The sequence below is a fragment of the Cibotium barometz genome, chromosome 47, assembly GCF_041138505.1.
Source record: "Cibotium barometz isolate CiBa-2024 chromosome 47, ASM4113850v1, whole genome shotgun sequence".
NCBI lineage: Eukaryota > Viridiplantae > Streptophyta > Polypodiopsida > Cyatheales > Cibotiaceae > Cibotium > Cibotium barometz.
The window spans coordinates 3919200-3935655 of record NC_141092.1 but is presented as its reverse complement, the minus strand read 5'-3'; the positions used below and the strand labels follow the sequence as shown (position 1 = coordinate 3935655).

Sequence of the window (16456 nt, the reverse complement as noted above, 5' to 3'; positions counted from 1 at the left end):
GACAAGAGGACTGGGGGCCATTTTATATGGCCCCCCAACAGCAGTCGGCCTGCTGTAGGGCAACCGACAAGACACCCACGACTTGCAAACAGCAGTCGGCCACAGCACAGAAGGTCCACGACCGGTCCAGTCCAGTCGGCCAGCTCCAAAATGAGAACATAAACATGCTGATGCAGTCGGCCAGCAAAACTGGGTCCTCCTACCATCTCAGGGCTGTCTCCCTAGCCACAGAAAAATGGAAAAAAATATGGAGAGTGGGAAAAAATGAGAAAACACCTAATAAGGGCGGGCACACCCACAACAGAGGCCCTGGTGTATAAAAATAGACAGGAGATGACTTCTAGCATCACCATATCTCTCTTCCTTCTCTCTAGAAGTAGGCGCCCCCTTCATGAGGCCTCTTTGGCTGTATTTTTTTGCACTTTCTTCTTCCCAACTCCATATCCAAGCTTGCTAGTGTGTTTTCCAAGCTTACAAGAGTGTTTCCAGGTGGTGTTCACTCTCCCACACACTCCCAATGACTGAAATTCAGCAAAACAGCTTTTATTTTTTGTTGTAATTTCTTGTCTTTTTGCTGAAAACCGCTGCGGCCCGTTCTACACCCTACACACGGGATCCCCCCGTTGGCACTACAGGCCACCTGTTTGGCTCTTTCCCCCCCCCATTGTATGATTTAGCCGCTCAGTCCTTTAGACTGATGCTTGTATTTTGCAGCACCTAGGGAGAGTCTCCCGGGCTGCCATGATGTATTCACTGCTCTTCTCTCTGTTAGGAGCAGCAGAGATCTCTTTTGTAGCCCTACGGGCGTTTTTTACATAACTAATGAAAGGATCTTTTCTCGGAAAAAAAAATATATATATATATATATATATATATATATATTTTATTTGAGGGAGGGGCCGCAGCTCAACTCATGAAGAACCCTTTGGAGGAAATACTAAAAGAAGGCAAGAATAATTTAAGCTTCGCCATGGTAATTGGAAAGAAGATCCCTCTTCATGCTTATGAACGGTTCTGTATACTTCGTGCAAAAAGAAAGCAACTAAAAATACCAATAACTTCAGCCTTCAAGGAAGCCTTGATAGTTAAACCATTACAAAATAAAAGATTGGTTTTTCATTTAGACCATAAACATACCTTTGAAAGCCCAATTGCATTATAAAAGACAGGCTTCATAAGGATTTGTTCTGAAGCAGATGGCTGGTTTACTTCATTATATTCTAAAATTTCTAACAGATCCTTCATTACACCATGCCATGCTCGCTCAGATGGTGCATGCTCTTTGTGCAATCTTTTGAGAAGAGGGCTCGGACTTGTTGTAAAAACTTGATCAGACAACTGCATGAAATACAAACAGAACCAATTCACAAATTGAATGGGTCATTCCTGTTTCATCCAAGTCAAAAAGGTAGCCTCTTGGTTGTAAATTAAGATGACTTTTACCAGCAGTAGTGCCTTTTTAGCAGAAGCTACGGCTTCATCAAAAGCCCTACCCAAAGCTTCATCCCATGCAATAGTCACAGCAAGAAGGGAACAGCTTGGGCACTCACAGAATTCAATCTGCATTGGCAACAATCCACTGTTCTAACCATAAGTACTCACTTTCAAAGAGATCATGGAAGCAAATATGGACCTGATAACTGTCCATATTATCCAAAGAAAAAACTCCCAATTATAATGCACATGAGGACAACATGTACTAGTAAAAAGACTGACCTTTAAAATAATTGAAATGAGGACAATATATACTCACTTGGGGTATAAAGAAGAAGAAAGAGCCAAAAGGTTTCCACTCTTCTGATGGCTCCATCTCAGCATTGAAACGTATCGCACCATACGCTCTGATCAGAGAAGAACCTCTCAACAGAAACCTGGAGAGACCTTGCCCTGGTTATCACCTGAATTACCAAAAACATTGATTGTTTTTTTTTTGCAATTATGGTATATTATACTATATTGTACAGTCCACCAGGGTTAGACCCCTCGACAGCACACTGGAACCAACCGCCTTACCATCTCCACAATAACGCGGGTACATAAATGTTGATTTCTGTCCCCGTGTTGAAGATGCCAATGAGATGATAGCTTAAGTGGTAAAGCTGTTTGTCTAGGACCGTGAAGTCCTAGGTTCAAAACCCCACAAAGTGCTTCCTTGGCAGCATCGCCTAGGGGCAGATTTAAACAAAGTGCCTAGTGTAGGCACCTATGGCAGTGAAAAACGATGAATACGGGAGGATCTTGGCCTAAGGCTAGTTGGGGAAAACAAATGGCAAAGATAATTTGTGTGGATCATTTCCACACAAATGGCGAAGATAATTTGTGTGGATCATTTCCACTTCACATAAACACCATCAAAGGAGATGATACTAGACTAAAAAGAACCTACGCACTATAAATGCACGTGAGCACTACCAATGCCCATAATGACTTGGAAACACCAACAATGTCTAAACACTAATGAAAAAAGTATGCATTGAAAAATGATATCACATACATGACCCATAAGCAAGTGACAAGGCACATTGAAGCTGAACTGGCAGGTTATTTTACCTCTTTCACATATTGTGGCACTAAGGGTGGCTTATTCAGCACTTGCCAGGATGAGCTGCAGAATTGGCAAGAAGAAGAGTGTACCTATCCAGAGAAAGCCTGAGACCTGGTGGCAAGACCTATCGCGCCAATGAATAGAGAATTGTGATTGGAACAGATCACAGCCTTAATAAATACAAATGCACCTTGGTTGTCAAGGCATCCACAGGTGCCAAGCCCTTTCTTTCGAATTAGACACAGAATGGAGGTCCCCCCCCCGAACTTAACAGTCCCTCTGTCCAGTGGTTCAGTGTCTCAATTGTGTCCATTATATCATGTGCAGCCATTTGCTAGAAGAGTCCGGAATGTAGTTTCCTAGCTAATAGCAACAGTCTTGAGGATTGAAAGATCTCAATTCATTACACAGGCTTGATTAGTGTGTTTGTCTCATATTGGCTGAAGTCAGAGTTGACCAAATTAGCGGTGTAAGATGATCCTCAAGCCATTTTTTAATTGGCACAAATACATCGCACTGTTCCAATGCATATGTTGAAATGCATGTTGTAACCCACAAATTGTTGACCTATGCCAGCCATATGTTCTTGAAAAACTGTATGCCATCTCGAAGAAGAAAAAGGTGCGGAGTAAAACTTTACTTTTTTTTTTTAAATGTAATCACATCAAAAGCTCAAACTTACAAATAAATGCAGGCATCGGCTCACAATACTGCATCTAATTGACTAAGCATCTGGAGAACAATCGTCTCTTAAGAATTTGCATCTACTGAGCATGATTATGTGGTTGTGAGCCAAATCTGCAAATAAAGGGTAGTCGAATCTTTGAAGATGTTGAAATCAAGCCTGATAAAGCAAACCTTTTGAGACATTTCAAATCTTTTGATAAGAGCGATTTTTGACCCTTGAAAAGCACTGCAGACCCAATCCCAGCAACACCCTTAAGGACATCCACCTCCTCTTCATGAAATCCTGCCAATGACAAGTTTGTAAATCAGCTCAAACAGAGACCTCATCATCTCTTCTAGAATAAGGGTTGAGGTTCAGGGCCTCACTACCCCGACACACCTGAAAAGGTCTAACCACATCATTTATGACTATTTATGTGCGAAGACGATATATTACAATAAATTACCTTCACCACATTTCCCTCGAGGAGAAAAATAAAGCCGTGGTAGCAACTCCTCACATTGTATCTGAGATTGAAGCCAGTGAAGCGCTTTCATTTCTATTGAAAAGGCAACCTGCAATCCAAACCCCAGTTGAAACACAATTAACCAATCTCCAATTACAAACAACAAGCTTGTACCTCATGAACACCACAAAATCAAGCAGCTTCAAATGTCAGAATGATATGCTCAGAGGCTCCAACACACAAGCACATAAAAATGCATATTGATTTGCTCTCTTTAAAAGATCTAAACGTTCCAAGACATTTAATGGAGTTTTACTGGTGATTGTTGCTCGATTGACTCACTTATTCAGGAAAAAATCATATTATACAAGGGGGAGCAACCAAAGTTACCCTTTAAGGTGTTGAACAGCACCTTAAAAGTGCTACTAATTGATCATAATAAGAAGAAATGGGAATGACTTGGAAGACTCATAGGGATATGTACAGGTGCCATGATAATACCCTCTCTTGAGCTTAGTGCTTCTAAGAATTCTTCGAATCCTTTTGAAAGTGTAATCTGCTTCAAATTGAGTTCTGTTACTAAGATAAACTACAGGGGATTCATAAGATACTTGGACATTGTAGCTACACCAGCTAGGAGTGAACGTCCTCGGGCACCATCTTGTGAACAATACACATGTCAACACTTAAAATGTAACGACCACAATGCACAAAACAACTAAAAGATACATCATTGCACAAGATAATCTACAAGAGAGAAGCACTGCACAGTACACCACCACTATGGCCATGAACAGGCCGACCCCCTCTCAACACTGAAGTCTATTATTGGAGTAGCTTGGGCTAGCCACACCTTGACCCCCTCTCAACACTGAAGTCTATTATTGGAGTAGCTTGGGCTAGCCACACCTTGGCCCCTTGGTGGTGCCCGGCTCTAATGAAGCATGAACACAAAGGCTATAAACCCTTTACAAGAATAAAACAAAGGTTTAAGTGAATACTTACCACCTGTTCACATGCCACAAACCATGCCAAAATACAGGGCACTCCACAGTTCACGGGTGGGCGTCCCTTGCTCGTGAACTAGACACACCATAGCAGGCAGTCACATGAAAACAAGTCACATGAAATAAGTTTCAAGTAAGCAGAGATGCGTGCACATGCATTATGCAATGGATACATCTCTTTTTTTTTTTTTCCGAGAAAAGATCCTTTCATTAGTTATGTAAAAAACGCCCCTAGGGCTACAAAAGAGATCTCTCCTGCTCCTAACAGAGAGAAGAGCACTGAATACATCATGGCAGCCCGGGAGACTCTCCCTAGGTGCTGCAAAATACAAGCATCAGTCTAAAGAACTGAGCGGCTAAATCATACAATAGGGGGGGGGAAGAGCCAAACAGGTGGCCTGTAGTGCCAACGGGGGGATCCCGTGTGTAGGGTGTAGAACGGGCCGCAGCGCCAAGTGGTGTGAAAGGCCTGGCGCCGTAAGATCGCCTCATCCGAGTCTCCCCGGATGTGGTCGTACTGTCCTCTCGCAGGGTGTGGATCAACTCCTGCCAAATCCCCCGAACAGTCTCTGCTGGTGGCTCTAATCTCCCCTCAAAGGCCGTAAAGCACCGGGCCCTCCAGGTGAACCAGATGGTGAGGCTGCTGAGGAGCTCCCATCGTAAATCCCTCTCCTGTGTCCAGCTGGCGGACGAGAAATCCGGTGCCGGAACCAGGCGAGGCTGGCCCCTAATAAATCTGATGGCCTGACTGCCCTGCTCCATCTCATAGCCCATAGCAGGCCCTGATGAAGTCGACCAAGCAGCGGCACCCCACGTAAACATACCCTCTGGAGAGAGGGGGGCCAGAATACGCAGCATCCGCAGCCAAATCTGCTGTGCCTGAGGGCAGTCCCAAAGGCAATGTCTCTGTGTCTCCATAGGGTGGCCGCATCGGACGCAGGCCGCCGGAAGACCGCTGTAAACAAGCCAAGTGCCAACCGCTGAGCCCCTGTGGGCGACCAGCCACTGAAAAGCCGAGATCCTGCGGGCCTGTCGACTAGCCCAGAGCCGAGCCCAGAAATCCTCCAGGAACTCCTGTGATAGTCCCTGCAATCGCCAATGCCCCGCTGCCGCTGGAGAAACCGTCCTCCTCGCCGTCAAAATATGCCGTCCCAGCCGAACAGTATACTGGAAAAAGGTGATCTCTGTGGCCTCAAGGGATGCATAAGGATCATGCCACTCGTACTCCCCGGGGTCCCACTGTAGCCGGGCCAAGGGGCGCGCTGCATATGCCCATATGCGCCAATCCGGGAGCACGTCAACAGGGTCGGGGTCAATATGCCACTTCCGAGAAGCGGCAGCCACTACCCGAATCCTCTGAAAAGTGCACTCTGCAACCAAAGGCGACTCCACCTCCACTCTCTGGAGTCTGCCCTCATCCTGTATCTCATAATAGAGGCATCTGCCATCCTCAGTGCTAGCTCTGACAGCAATCAGGATCTCCAACTGTGTAAAGGCTCCCATCCACCGTGGGGCCACTGGCTCGAGAGGTGTGAACCACTCCTCTGTAAGTGCCTCCTGAATATCATCCCTCATAATCAACCCCCCTCTGAAGTGACTCAGCCTCTCCACCTGGGTCTCCTCTGGTAGACTGCAGAAAGCCTGCCAGTCTCCAAATTTACGAGCTGGGCCTGCCGCTAAAGGTCCCCAGGCTAGACGAGGCCGAGAACCCAGCATATGACCCTGCTCTGTACGAACCGCTGGGCTCCAGATGAGCGGCTGTCTGGCCCGCTCCTCAACACAAGAAGGAGGCCGCTGAGAGAGCCCCGGTCTCAGCAGCTCCCAAGCTCTCAGGATACTCAAAGCAAATCTGTCCTCCCATCCTCTACTGAGGCCTGTCCTCCTCATCTCTATGAAGATCCAGCGAATCTCTGGTGCCCAAGTGCCCCCTGCTGGGGGAGCCCGAGTCTGCAGCCGCTGCAAGAGAAGCTCTTTCCAAGGCTCAGCGCCTGGAAGCAGCCCCCGAACAATAAGCTTCCCCAATAAGGCTCTACTCTGATCGACTGGATCTATAATGCCCAAGCCTCCATGAGCCAGCGGAAGTGTAATAACTGCCCATGCAACCTTTGCCCGAGCTGGCTGACCGTCCCGCCCAGACCAAAGAAAGTTCCTGATCAGCCTTTGTACCTGGCTGATGCAAGAGCTCGAGAAGATCCAGTAAGACGTAATGTACCACATGGTCGCTAACAGCACCTGAGTTGCCACCACCACCCTCCCGGCCAAGGATAGTCGAGCTGTACTCCAATACAAAAGCTTCTTCCGAATGCTCAGAAGAAGCGGGGTAATCTGCTGCTCAGGTGACAAATCTAGTCCAATCTGGCATCCCAAATACCGCACTGCTGTGCCAGGAGGAATCCATCTAAAGCCCGGGTCCGGGCTCCATGCCGGAGTGGGAGCGCTACTGATCCAAAAGGCCACTGTCTTGCGCCAATTGATCAATGCTCAAGTACCCCCTGCAGTACCCCCTGCAGGAGGCGCCCGGGCCTGCAGTCGCTGCAAGAGGAGCTCTTTCCAAGGCTCAGCGCCTGGAAGCAACCCCCGAACAATAAGCTTCCCCAATAAGGCTCTGCTCTGATCGACTGGATCTATAATGCCCAAACCGCCCTGAGCCAGCGGAAGTGTAATAACTGCCCATGCAACCTTTGCCCGAGCTGGCTAACCGTCCCGCCCAGACCACAGAAAGTTCCTGATCAGCCTCTGTACCTGGCTGATGCAAGAGCTCGAGAAAATCCAGCAAGACGTAATGTACCACATAGTCGCTAACAGCACCTGATTTGCCACCACCACCCTCCCAGCCAAGGATAGTCTAGCTGTACTCCAATACAATAGCTTCTTCCGAATGCTCAGAAGAAGCGGGGCAATCTGCTGCTCAGGTGACAAATCAAGGCCAATCTGGCATCCCAAATACCGCACTGCTGTGCCTGGAGGAATCCATCTAAAACCGGGGTCCGGGCTCCATGCCGGAGTGGGAGCACTACTGATCCAAAAGGCCACTGTCTTGCGCCAATTGATCAATGCTCCCGAAGCTGCACTAAAAACCTGGAGCGACTGCTCTGCCCGAATAAGATTGGCCTCTTGGCCATGCAAAAATAAGCCCGTGTCGTCTGCAAACTCAGCATCAAGCAAATCCTCCCCCCGGACTGGGAGCTGAAGTCCTCTCAAACCAACCTCCTCTGCCGTCAAATACATACTCATAGCCTCCGCAAAGAAGAGAAAAAGGAAAGGGGCGAGAGGACACCCCTGACGGACTGATCTGGTCAGCTCAAAACTCGGCCCCCGACCTCCTGCAATCAGCACCTGGCTGCGAGCTGTGGAATACAAAGCTGCCACCCCTCTGATCCATCCTGGCTCAAAGCCCAGGCGTAGCATAGTGCCCTCTAAGAATCCCCAATCAACTCTATCGTATGCCTTCTCAAAATCGAGAAGCATCACGACCAAGTCCTCGCCAAGAAACCTAGCTCGGGCCGTCGCCTCCCAGAAAGTAAAGATGTTGTCAAGGATACTGCGCTCCTTGACAAATCCTGTCTGAGTAGCATGAATCAACTCCCCCAGGAAGGGCTAGATCCTCAAACTCAAGGCCTTTGCTAAGACCTTGTAGACAGTATTGAGGATCGTAATAGGCCTCCAATGCCGAATGTCATCCGATACTCCCTCCCCCTTGGGGATAAGATAGATCAAGCCCTCTGAAAAGCTCTGCGGCATCACCCCAGTGTCCAAAACATGCTGAAAGCCCCGGCGGAGGCCATGCCCCAAAAGGTCCCAATATCGCATAAAAAAGGCCGGCGTCAGTCCGTCCTCCCCTGGGCAACTATGTCGCGGCAGGACCCTCAAGGCCTCGGTAAGCTCAATCTCTGACAGAGGCGCACCTAGAACTGTACGCATATGGTCTGTGACCCTCCTCTGCACATGGACCCACACAGTCTGTCTGCAAACATCTCGATCCTCAGTGGCTGGCTCCGCTGAAAGCAGGTCACTATAAAATGCAGTAGCAATGGCTCTGATCTCCCCGAGCTCAGTAGCTACCGATCCATCCGATCTACCGAGCTGGCGAACTCCTGCTCGCGCATGACGGGGTCCAGTGATCTCAAAAAACTCTCCAGTCACTCTATCACCAAGCTGCGTCCACTGAGAGGCCTGACGACGATAGTAAAACTCATGTCTCTGCTCCTCTACCTCTCTAACCTCCTGGCGTGCCTGGCTCAGCTGGGACGCCACCCACTCACATGCAGGCTGCTGCTCCTGAAGGCGCTGTAGCGAAGCAAGGCTGCGTCTCAGCCGTTGCTCCCGCTCGCGAATCTCTCCCAGTCGTGTCAAAGCTGCAGCGTGTAGAAAAGAGCTAAGATCAATGAGTCCCTGGGCACACTGGCCCGCTGCATCCTGGTCAGAGCACTGACTATCATGCCAGATCCTCTTAATGTCCTCAGCGAGACTGGGATCTGTAAGTACCCTCTCTGGGATCCTCAACTGCAAGCTGGGCTCCCGTGTCCCCTCCTCCAATGTCAATATAACTGGCGCATGATCTGAAAATGAGGTGCCAGCGAGAATGCCGACGGAGCCCCCTCGCTCCCCTAACCAGTCGCCCACATAAAAGCGATCAATCCGTGATAGATTAGTCCCTCCCTGCCGTCGATCCGACCGAGAGAAACTAAGACTGTCCTGAGACCGGGAGAAAGCCCCATGCTGCCATGCATCAGTGATCCTCACTGACATGCAAAACCGGTCCCAAACTGCAAGCTCCGTGCCGTGCACTGTAACATGACTGCCTCCCACCCTATCTGTCGGGTCCTCAAGCATGTTGAAGTCTCCCCCAACACACCAATGTGCGGCCTCTGGCAATGCATCTGTAACCTGAGTCCAGAACTCTGCTCTGGCACTAGCATGATTGGGCGCATAGATGTTGAGCACACCCAAAAGCTCATCATGCATCCTCAGAATGACATACTGTGCTCTACCAGGCACAATGATCCCTCGATCCACAATGGCCTGCCGCCGTACATCTGCAATAACCATGCAAACTCCTCCCTGTCCACCCAAAGGACCAAACCCTGCAGACCAAAAAGTGTCCCATCTACCAGGCATCACCGAACCATATCGCCGGATCCTGCTCTCACCCAAGTGGTGCTCCTGCATCATCAAAATATCAATGCTGCCACCAACCAAGCATCTCTGAAGCTCCTGCCTCAAGCAACCTCGATAGCGTATAAAGTGTGCTCCGCCAAGGCCCTGTACATTCCATGAGATGATCCTCATGGATGCCCTGCTGAGGTGGATGCTGTCTCAGCCGTACGGCGGGCCTTCGCAAGCGGCTTGGATGGAGAGTAGTCCCCATCCGAACGGCTGCGAGTCTGCCCACCCGGTGTACTGCAAGAATCAAGGATCAGGCGCCAGTGGCTGTGGCCCATGGCGACTACCTCCTGCTCTGACAGAGTAACCTCGTGTATACTCACATATCCAGGGTCGCGTGCCAAGTCTACCACTATGCGCACGACCAAATGCCGAATCCCGGAGGTATCCACACTCCCGGGATCCAAGAAAAAATGAGCCAACTCCCAAAGTCGGCCTATCACATCTGTCACCTCCAGATCGCTCATGTGATGAGAAAACTTAACTGCCTGAGTCTTCAAAGTGCTGAGAGCGAGCTCTCGAGTCCACTCCCGGTCACAAGGTCCACATAGAGAGAACGAGAAGGCCACCGCTGAGTCTAGTGCCTCCTCCCCGCGGGCCGGAGGTATCACTACATGAACTCGGATGGGTGCTGGCTCGTGGGGGGCCTCTGCTCCAAAAAGCCGTGTGAAGGTATAATCAAACGCCTCCGAGCGCTGTCTAATGCCAAGGCGACTCAGCCGACTGTGGATAGATGAAATCCGTGAGGCCCTAATCGGCATAGGTCTCCTCTGTGATGCTCGAGCGAGGTCAGTGCTCAGCGCTCTCCGGACTGCAGGTGAGCGCCAGGGAACTGCCAGGGCCTCCCGGGAAGGCGAGGCGGACGGAGGGGAAGGAGGGGGAGGCGAGGGAGGTGGAGAGGGAGCCGCTGCCGAAACCGGAGCGGAGACGGGAGCAGGCGAAGGTGGAAGCGAGGCGGTGGGAGGGGACGGGGGTGGGGGGGGTGAAGGAGGGGGTGCTGGCATCTCCTGGTCCTCAGTCGCTGCAGGGGTCTCCTCCTGAAGGGGAGCAAAGCTGTTCCTCACGGGAACCCAATGAGACTGAGACTGTGGCTGCTGCTGCAGCGGTCTCTGGGCGTGCTGCTGTGGCTGTCTCCCTTGGCGGCGCCCCTGTCCAGGCTGCCACTCCGAGGTCTCTGTGGCCTGAGCAGGTGCCCCAGAGGCAGCCTGCCGAGCCGAATCTGTGGGCGGGCCATCAGTAGCCTGCTGCTGTGGTGAGGGTCGAGGTCTCCTGCGAGGGCAGGCCTTGGCCAGATGACCGACCTGCCTGCAAATGAAGCACTGGTTCGGGAGCCCCGAGAACTCCACTCTCTGATCTATCCACCCCCCCCCCCTATCCTAGGTAGCTGAATGACCTTAGGAAGGGAGGAGATGTCAGACACCAACACTCTGACAAAAGGTAGCCCAGCTGCTCTGGCCACCACTGAAGCTGCTGAGAGGCTCGTCTCTAGTACCGAGCCCACCAATGCTCCGAGCCTGGAGAGGAGCGGAAGATACTCCCGGCGGAGACCAGGGAAACAAACTGTAATATGGAATAGGCGCTCTCCCTGCTCCGCCGCTGCTGGGTCAAATCCATGTTGCCAAGGTCTGAAGAAAGCCCGAGCACCCCTGATGTCCAGAGGACTCATGGCAAGGACCTTGGCAACGCTCTGGGCGGCCTCGAACTCGATCTGATAATGTCCCCGGCCCAGGAGCTGTACATCCAGGATCTTGCCCACATCTGCAAGAAGGCGAGCCTGAAGAAGATCCCTGATCTCCCCTCTGCTGGGGCGAGTGCCGACTATACGGCAGATGGTGGAATGAGCCTGGAGGCGTTCCACCTCTGCGGTGAGGCTCGCTTCCTCTTCCGGCGAAAGAGAAATCCTGATGGGGATGTCCTCGGGGGCGGGCGAGGGGGCTGCGGATGAGTCCCTATGTGGCGAGGCGGGAGGAGTCTCCATCAGAGTCTGAAGCTCAAGCGAAGGCGAGGCGAAAGCGGAAATCCTGCAAGAAGCGGGCTGCACACAAAGAGGCGGAAGACCGGAAGAAAAGGGGAAAAAAAAACAAAACAAAACAAAACCCCTTGGGGGTGAAGAACAGCACGAAAGAGGAGGGAGGGGGCGAAAAAAACGAAGGAGAAGCCCTTGGGGGGGGGGCAGCAGCAACGCGAAAGGGAGGAGGGGCGGGGCGCTGCTGAAAGGAGGCGGGCGCGAGCAGGCGAAGAGGGGGGGGGCGAACAGGCGAAAGAGGGAGGGGGGCGAACAGGCGAAGAGGGGGGGGGGGGGGGCGAACCGGCGAAGAGGCTAGGAGGGGGGGGACAAGATGGCGAGGAGGGGGGAGGCGTAGCAGCGAGGAAGGGGGGGGGCGCAACGGCGAGAAGAAGGGGGGGGGGCAAGAAGCGATGGCAGGCGATGGGCGAGCAGCGCACGGGTGAAGGCGGGAGCTTCAGCGAGCTGACTTGATTACCGGCTGCAATTCTTGTCTAACAAGAAAACACACACCGCCCTTGCCTCTCTCTTGCCTTGAGGCTTGGCCTTTAGGCTTGAGCCTTGGGGCGTTGGGCCCTTGAGGCTTGGCCCTTGCCTCTCTCTCTCTCTCGAGTCTTGCCCTTGCCTATCTCTTGCCTATCTCTTGCGGAGGCCTGGCCCCAAAAGGTCCCAATAGCGCATAAAAAAGGCCGGCGTCAGTCCGTCCTCCCCTGGGCAACTATGTCGCGGCAGGACCCTCAAGGCCTCGGCAAGCTCAGTCTCTGACAGAGGCGCACCAAGAACTGTGCGCATATGGTCTGTGACCCTCCTCTGCACATGGGCCCACACAGTCTGTCTGCACACATCTCGATCCTCAGTGGCTGGCTCCGCTGAAAGCAAGTCACTATAAAAAGCAGTGGCAATGGCTCTGATCTCCCCGAGCTCAGTAGCTATTGATCCATCCGGTCTACCAAGCTCGCGAACTCCTGCTCGCGCATGACGGGGTCCAGTGATCTCAAAAAACTCCCCAGTCACTCTATCACCAAGCTGCGTCCACTGAGAGGCCTGACGACGATAGTAAAACTCATGTCTCTGCTCCTCTACCTCTCTAACCTCCTGGCGTGCCTGGCTCAGCTGGGACGCCACCCACTCACATGCAGGCTGCTGCTCCTGAAGGCGCTGTAGCGAAGCAAGGCTGCGTCTCAGCCGTTGCTCCCGCTCGCGAATCTCTCCCAGTCGTGTCAAAGCTGCAGCGTGTAGAAAAGAGCTAAGATCAATGAGTCCCTGGGCACACTGGCCCGCTGCATCCTGGTCAGAGCACTGACTATCATGCCAGATCCTCTCAATGTCCTCAGCGAGACTGGGATCTGTAAGTACCCTCTCTGGGATCCTCAACTGCAAGCTGGGCTCCCGTGTCCCCTCCTCCAATGTCAATATAACTGGCGCATGATCTGAAAATGAGGTGCCAGCAAGAATGCCGACGGAGCCCCCTCGCTCCCCTAACCAATCGCCCACATAAAAGCGATCAATCCGAGATAGATTAGTCCCTCCCTGCCGGCGATCCGACCGAGAGAAACTAAGACTGTCCTGAGACCGGGAGAAAGCCCCATGCTGCCATGCATCAGTGATCCTCAGTGACATGCAAAACCGGTCCCAAGCTGCAAGCTCCGTGCCGTGCACTGTAACATGACTACCTCCCACCCTATCTGCCGGGTCCTCAAGCATGTTGAAGTCTCCCCCAACACACCAATGTGCGGCCTCTGGCAATGCATCAGTAACCTGAGTCCAAAACTCTGCTCTGGCACTAGCATGATTGGGCGCATAGATGTTGAGCACACCCAATAGCTCATCATGCATCCTCAGAATGACATATTGTGCTCTACCAGGCACAATGATCCCTCGATCCACAATGGCCTGCCGCCATACATCTGCAATAACCATGCATACTCCTCCCTGTCCACCCAAAGGACCAAACCCTGCAGACCAAAAAGTGTCCCATCTACCAGGCATCACCGAACCATATCTCCGGATCCTGCTCTCACCCAAGTGGTGCTCCTGCATCATCAAAATGTCAATGCTGCCACCAACCAGGCATCTCTGAAGCTCCTGCCTCAAGCAACCTCGATAGCGTATAAAGTGTGCTCCGCCAAGGCCCTGTACATTCCATGAGATGATCCTCATGGATGCCCTGCTGAGGTGGATGCTGTCTCAGCCGTACGGCGGGCCTTCGCAAGCGGCTTGGATGGAGAGTAGTCCCCATCCGAACGGCTGCGAATCTGCCCACCCGGTGTGCTGCAAGAATCCCGGATCAGGCGCCAGTGGCTGTGGCCCATGGCGACTGCCTCCTGCTCTGACAGAGAAACCTCATGTATACTCACATATCCAGGGTCCCGCGCCAAGTCTGCCACTATGCGCACGACCAAATGCCGAATCCCTGAGGTATCCACACTCCCGGGATCCAAGAAAAAATGAGCCAACTCCCAAAGTCGGCCTATCACATCAGTCACCTCCAGATCGCTCATGTGGTGAGAAAACTCAACTGCTTGAGTCTTCAAAGTGCTGAGAGCGAGCTCTAGAGTCCACTCCCGATCACAAGGTCCACATAGAGGGAACGAGAAGGCCACCGCTGAGTCTAGTGCCTCCTCCCCGCGGGCCGGAGGTATCACTACGTGAACTCGAATGGGTGCTGGCTCATGGGGGCCCTCTGCTCCAAAAAGCCGTGTAAAGGTATAATCAAAGGCCTCCGAGCGCTGTCTAATGCCAAGGCGACTCAGCCGACTGCGGATAGATGAAATCCGTGAGGCCCTAATTGGCATAGGTCTCCTCTGTGATGCTCGAGCGAGGTCAGTGCTCAGCGCTCTCCGGACTGCAAGTGAGCGCCAGGGAACTGCCAGGGTCTCCCGGGAAGGTGAGGCGGGCGGAGGGGGAGGAGGGGGAGGCGAGGGAGGTGGAGAGGGAGCCGCTGCCGAAACCGGAGCGGAGGCGGGAGGAGGCGAAGGTGGAGACGAGGCGGTGGGAGGGGACGGGGGTGGGGGGGGTGAAGAAGGAGGAGCTGGCATCTCCTGGTCCTCAGTCACTGCAGGGGTCTCCTCCTGGAGGGGAGCAAAGCTGTTCCTCACGGGAACCCAGTGAGGCTGAGACTGTGGCTGCTGCTGCAGCGGTCTCTGTGCGTGCTGCTGTGGCTGTCTCCCTCGGCGGCGCCCCTGTCCAGGCTGCCACTCCGAGGTCTCTGTGGCCTGAGCAGGTGTCCCTGAGGCAGCCTGCCGAGCCGAATCTCTGGGCGGGCCATCAGTAGCCTGCTGCTGTGGTGAGGGTCGAGGTCTCCTGCGAGGGCAGGCCTTGGCCAGATGACCGACCTGCCTGCAAATGAAGCACTGGTTCGGGAGCCCCGAGAACTCCACTCTCTGATCTATCCACCCCCCCCCCTATCCTAGGTAGCTGAATGACCTTAGGAAGGGAGGAGATGTCAGACACCAACACTCTGACCGAAGGTAGCCCCGCTGCTCTGGCCACCACTGAAGCTGCTGAGGGGCCCGTCTCTAGAACCGAGCCCACCAACGCTCCGAGCCTGGAGAGGAGCGGAAGATACTCCCGACGGAGACCAGGGAAACAAACTGTAATATGGAAGAGGCGCTCTCCCTGCTCTGCCGCTGCTGGGTCAAATCCATGCTGCCAAGGTCTGAAGAAAGCCCGAGCACCCCTGATGTCCAGAGGACTCATGGCAAGGACCTTGGCAACGCTCTGGGCGGCCTCGAACTCGATCTGATAATGGCCCCGGCCCAGGAGCTGTACATCCAGGATCTTGCCCACATCTGCAAGAAGGCGAGCCTGAAGAAGATCCCTGATCTCCCCTCTACTGGGGCGAGTGCCGACTATACGGCAGATGGTGGAATGAGCCTGGAGGCGTTCCACCTCTGCAGTGAGGCTCGCTTCCTCTTCCGGCGAAAGAGAAAGCCTGATGGGGATGACCTCGGGGGCGGGCTAGGGGGCTGCGGGTGAGTCCCTCTGAGGCGAGGCGGGAGGAGTCTCCATCAGAGTCTGAAGCTCAGGCGAAGGCGAGGCGAATGCGGAAAACCTGCAAGAAACGGGCTGCACCCAAAGAGGCGAAGACCGGATGAAAATGAAGAAAAACAAAACCCCCTGGGGGTGAACAACACGAAAGAGGAGGGAGAGGGGGAAAACGAAGGAGAAACCCTGGGGGGGGCGGCAACAAAAGGGGAAGCGGGGCGCTGCTGAAGGGGGGGGGGCGGGCGCGAACAGGCGGAAAGGAGGGGGGCGAACAGGCGACAGAGGGGATGGGGGAGCGAACAGGCGAAGAGGGAGCTCGGGGCGAAAATACGAAGGGCGGGGGACGAATGGCGAGGAGGGGGGGAGGCGCAGCAGCGAGGCAGGAGGGGGGGGCGCAAAAGCGAGCAGAGGGGAGCGAAGGCAGGCGGGGGGTGAAAAAACGAAAAGGCGGAGAGGTGGGAGGCGCACATGCGATAGCGAGGGGGGGCGTGCAGGCGGGCGCACAAAGCGAAGGCAGGCGGGGGTGAAAAAGGCGAACTGGCGGAGAGGTGGGAGGCGCACAGGCGATAGAGAGAGGGGGGGCGTGCAGGGTGGAGGCGGGAGCTTCAGCGAGCTA

The 16456-nt window shown here is 53.3% G+C and overlaps 1 protein-coding gene across 16 annotated transcripts in view; it reads right to left on the bottom strand.

Annotated features, from left to right (window-relative positions):
- The window catches only part of PHYLLO (2-oxoglutarate decarboxylase/hydro-lyase/magnesium ion-binding protein), a 169922-nt gene that overhangs the window by 133389 nt on the left and 20077 nt on the right, over positions 1–16456 (bottom strand). For 8 of the 16 annotated variants that reach the window (XR_015263729.1, XM_086784346.1, XM_086784344.1 and 5 more), the window contains exons 3-7: positions 3679–3787; positions 3404–3515; positions 1754–1871; positions 1444–1560; positions 1138–1338 (exon numbers count right to left, since the gene is read on the bottom strand). Coding sequence is in view for 15 of the 16 variants with exons in the window: in XM_086784346.1 (XP_086640472.1) it covers positions 1138–1338; positions 1444–1560; positions 1754–1871; positions 3404–3515; positions 3679–3787 (657 nt within the window). In the remaining variant the exon portion in view is untranslated. Of the gene's footprint in view, positions 1–1137; positions 1339–1443; positions 1580–1753; positions 1899–3227; positions 3516–3678; positions 3788–16456 lie in introns of those variants that run through there. The other 8 variants (XM_086784358.1, XM_086784357.1, XM_086784354.1 and 5 more) reach the window with 7 other exon arrangements.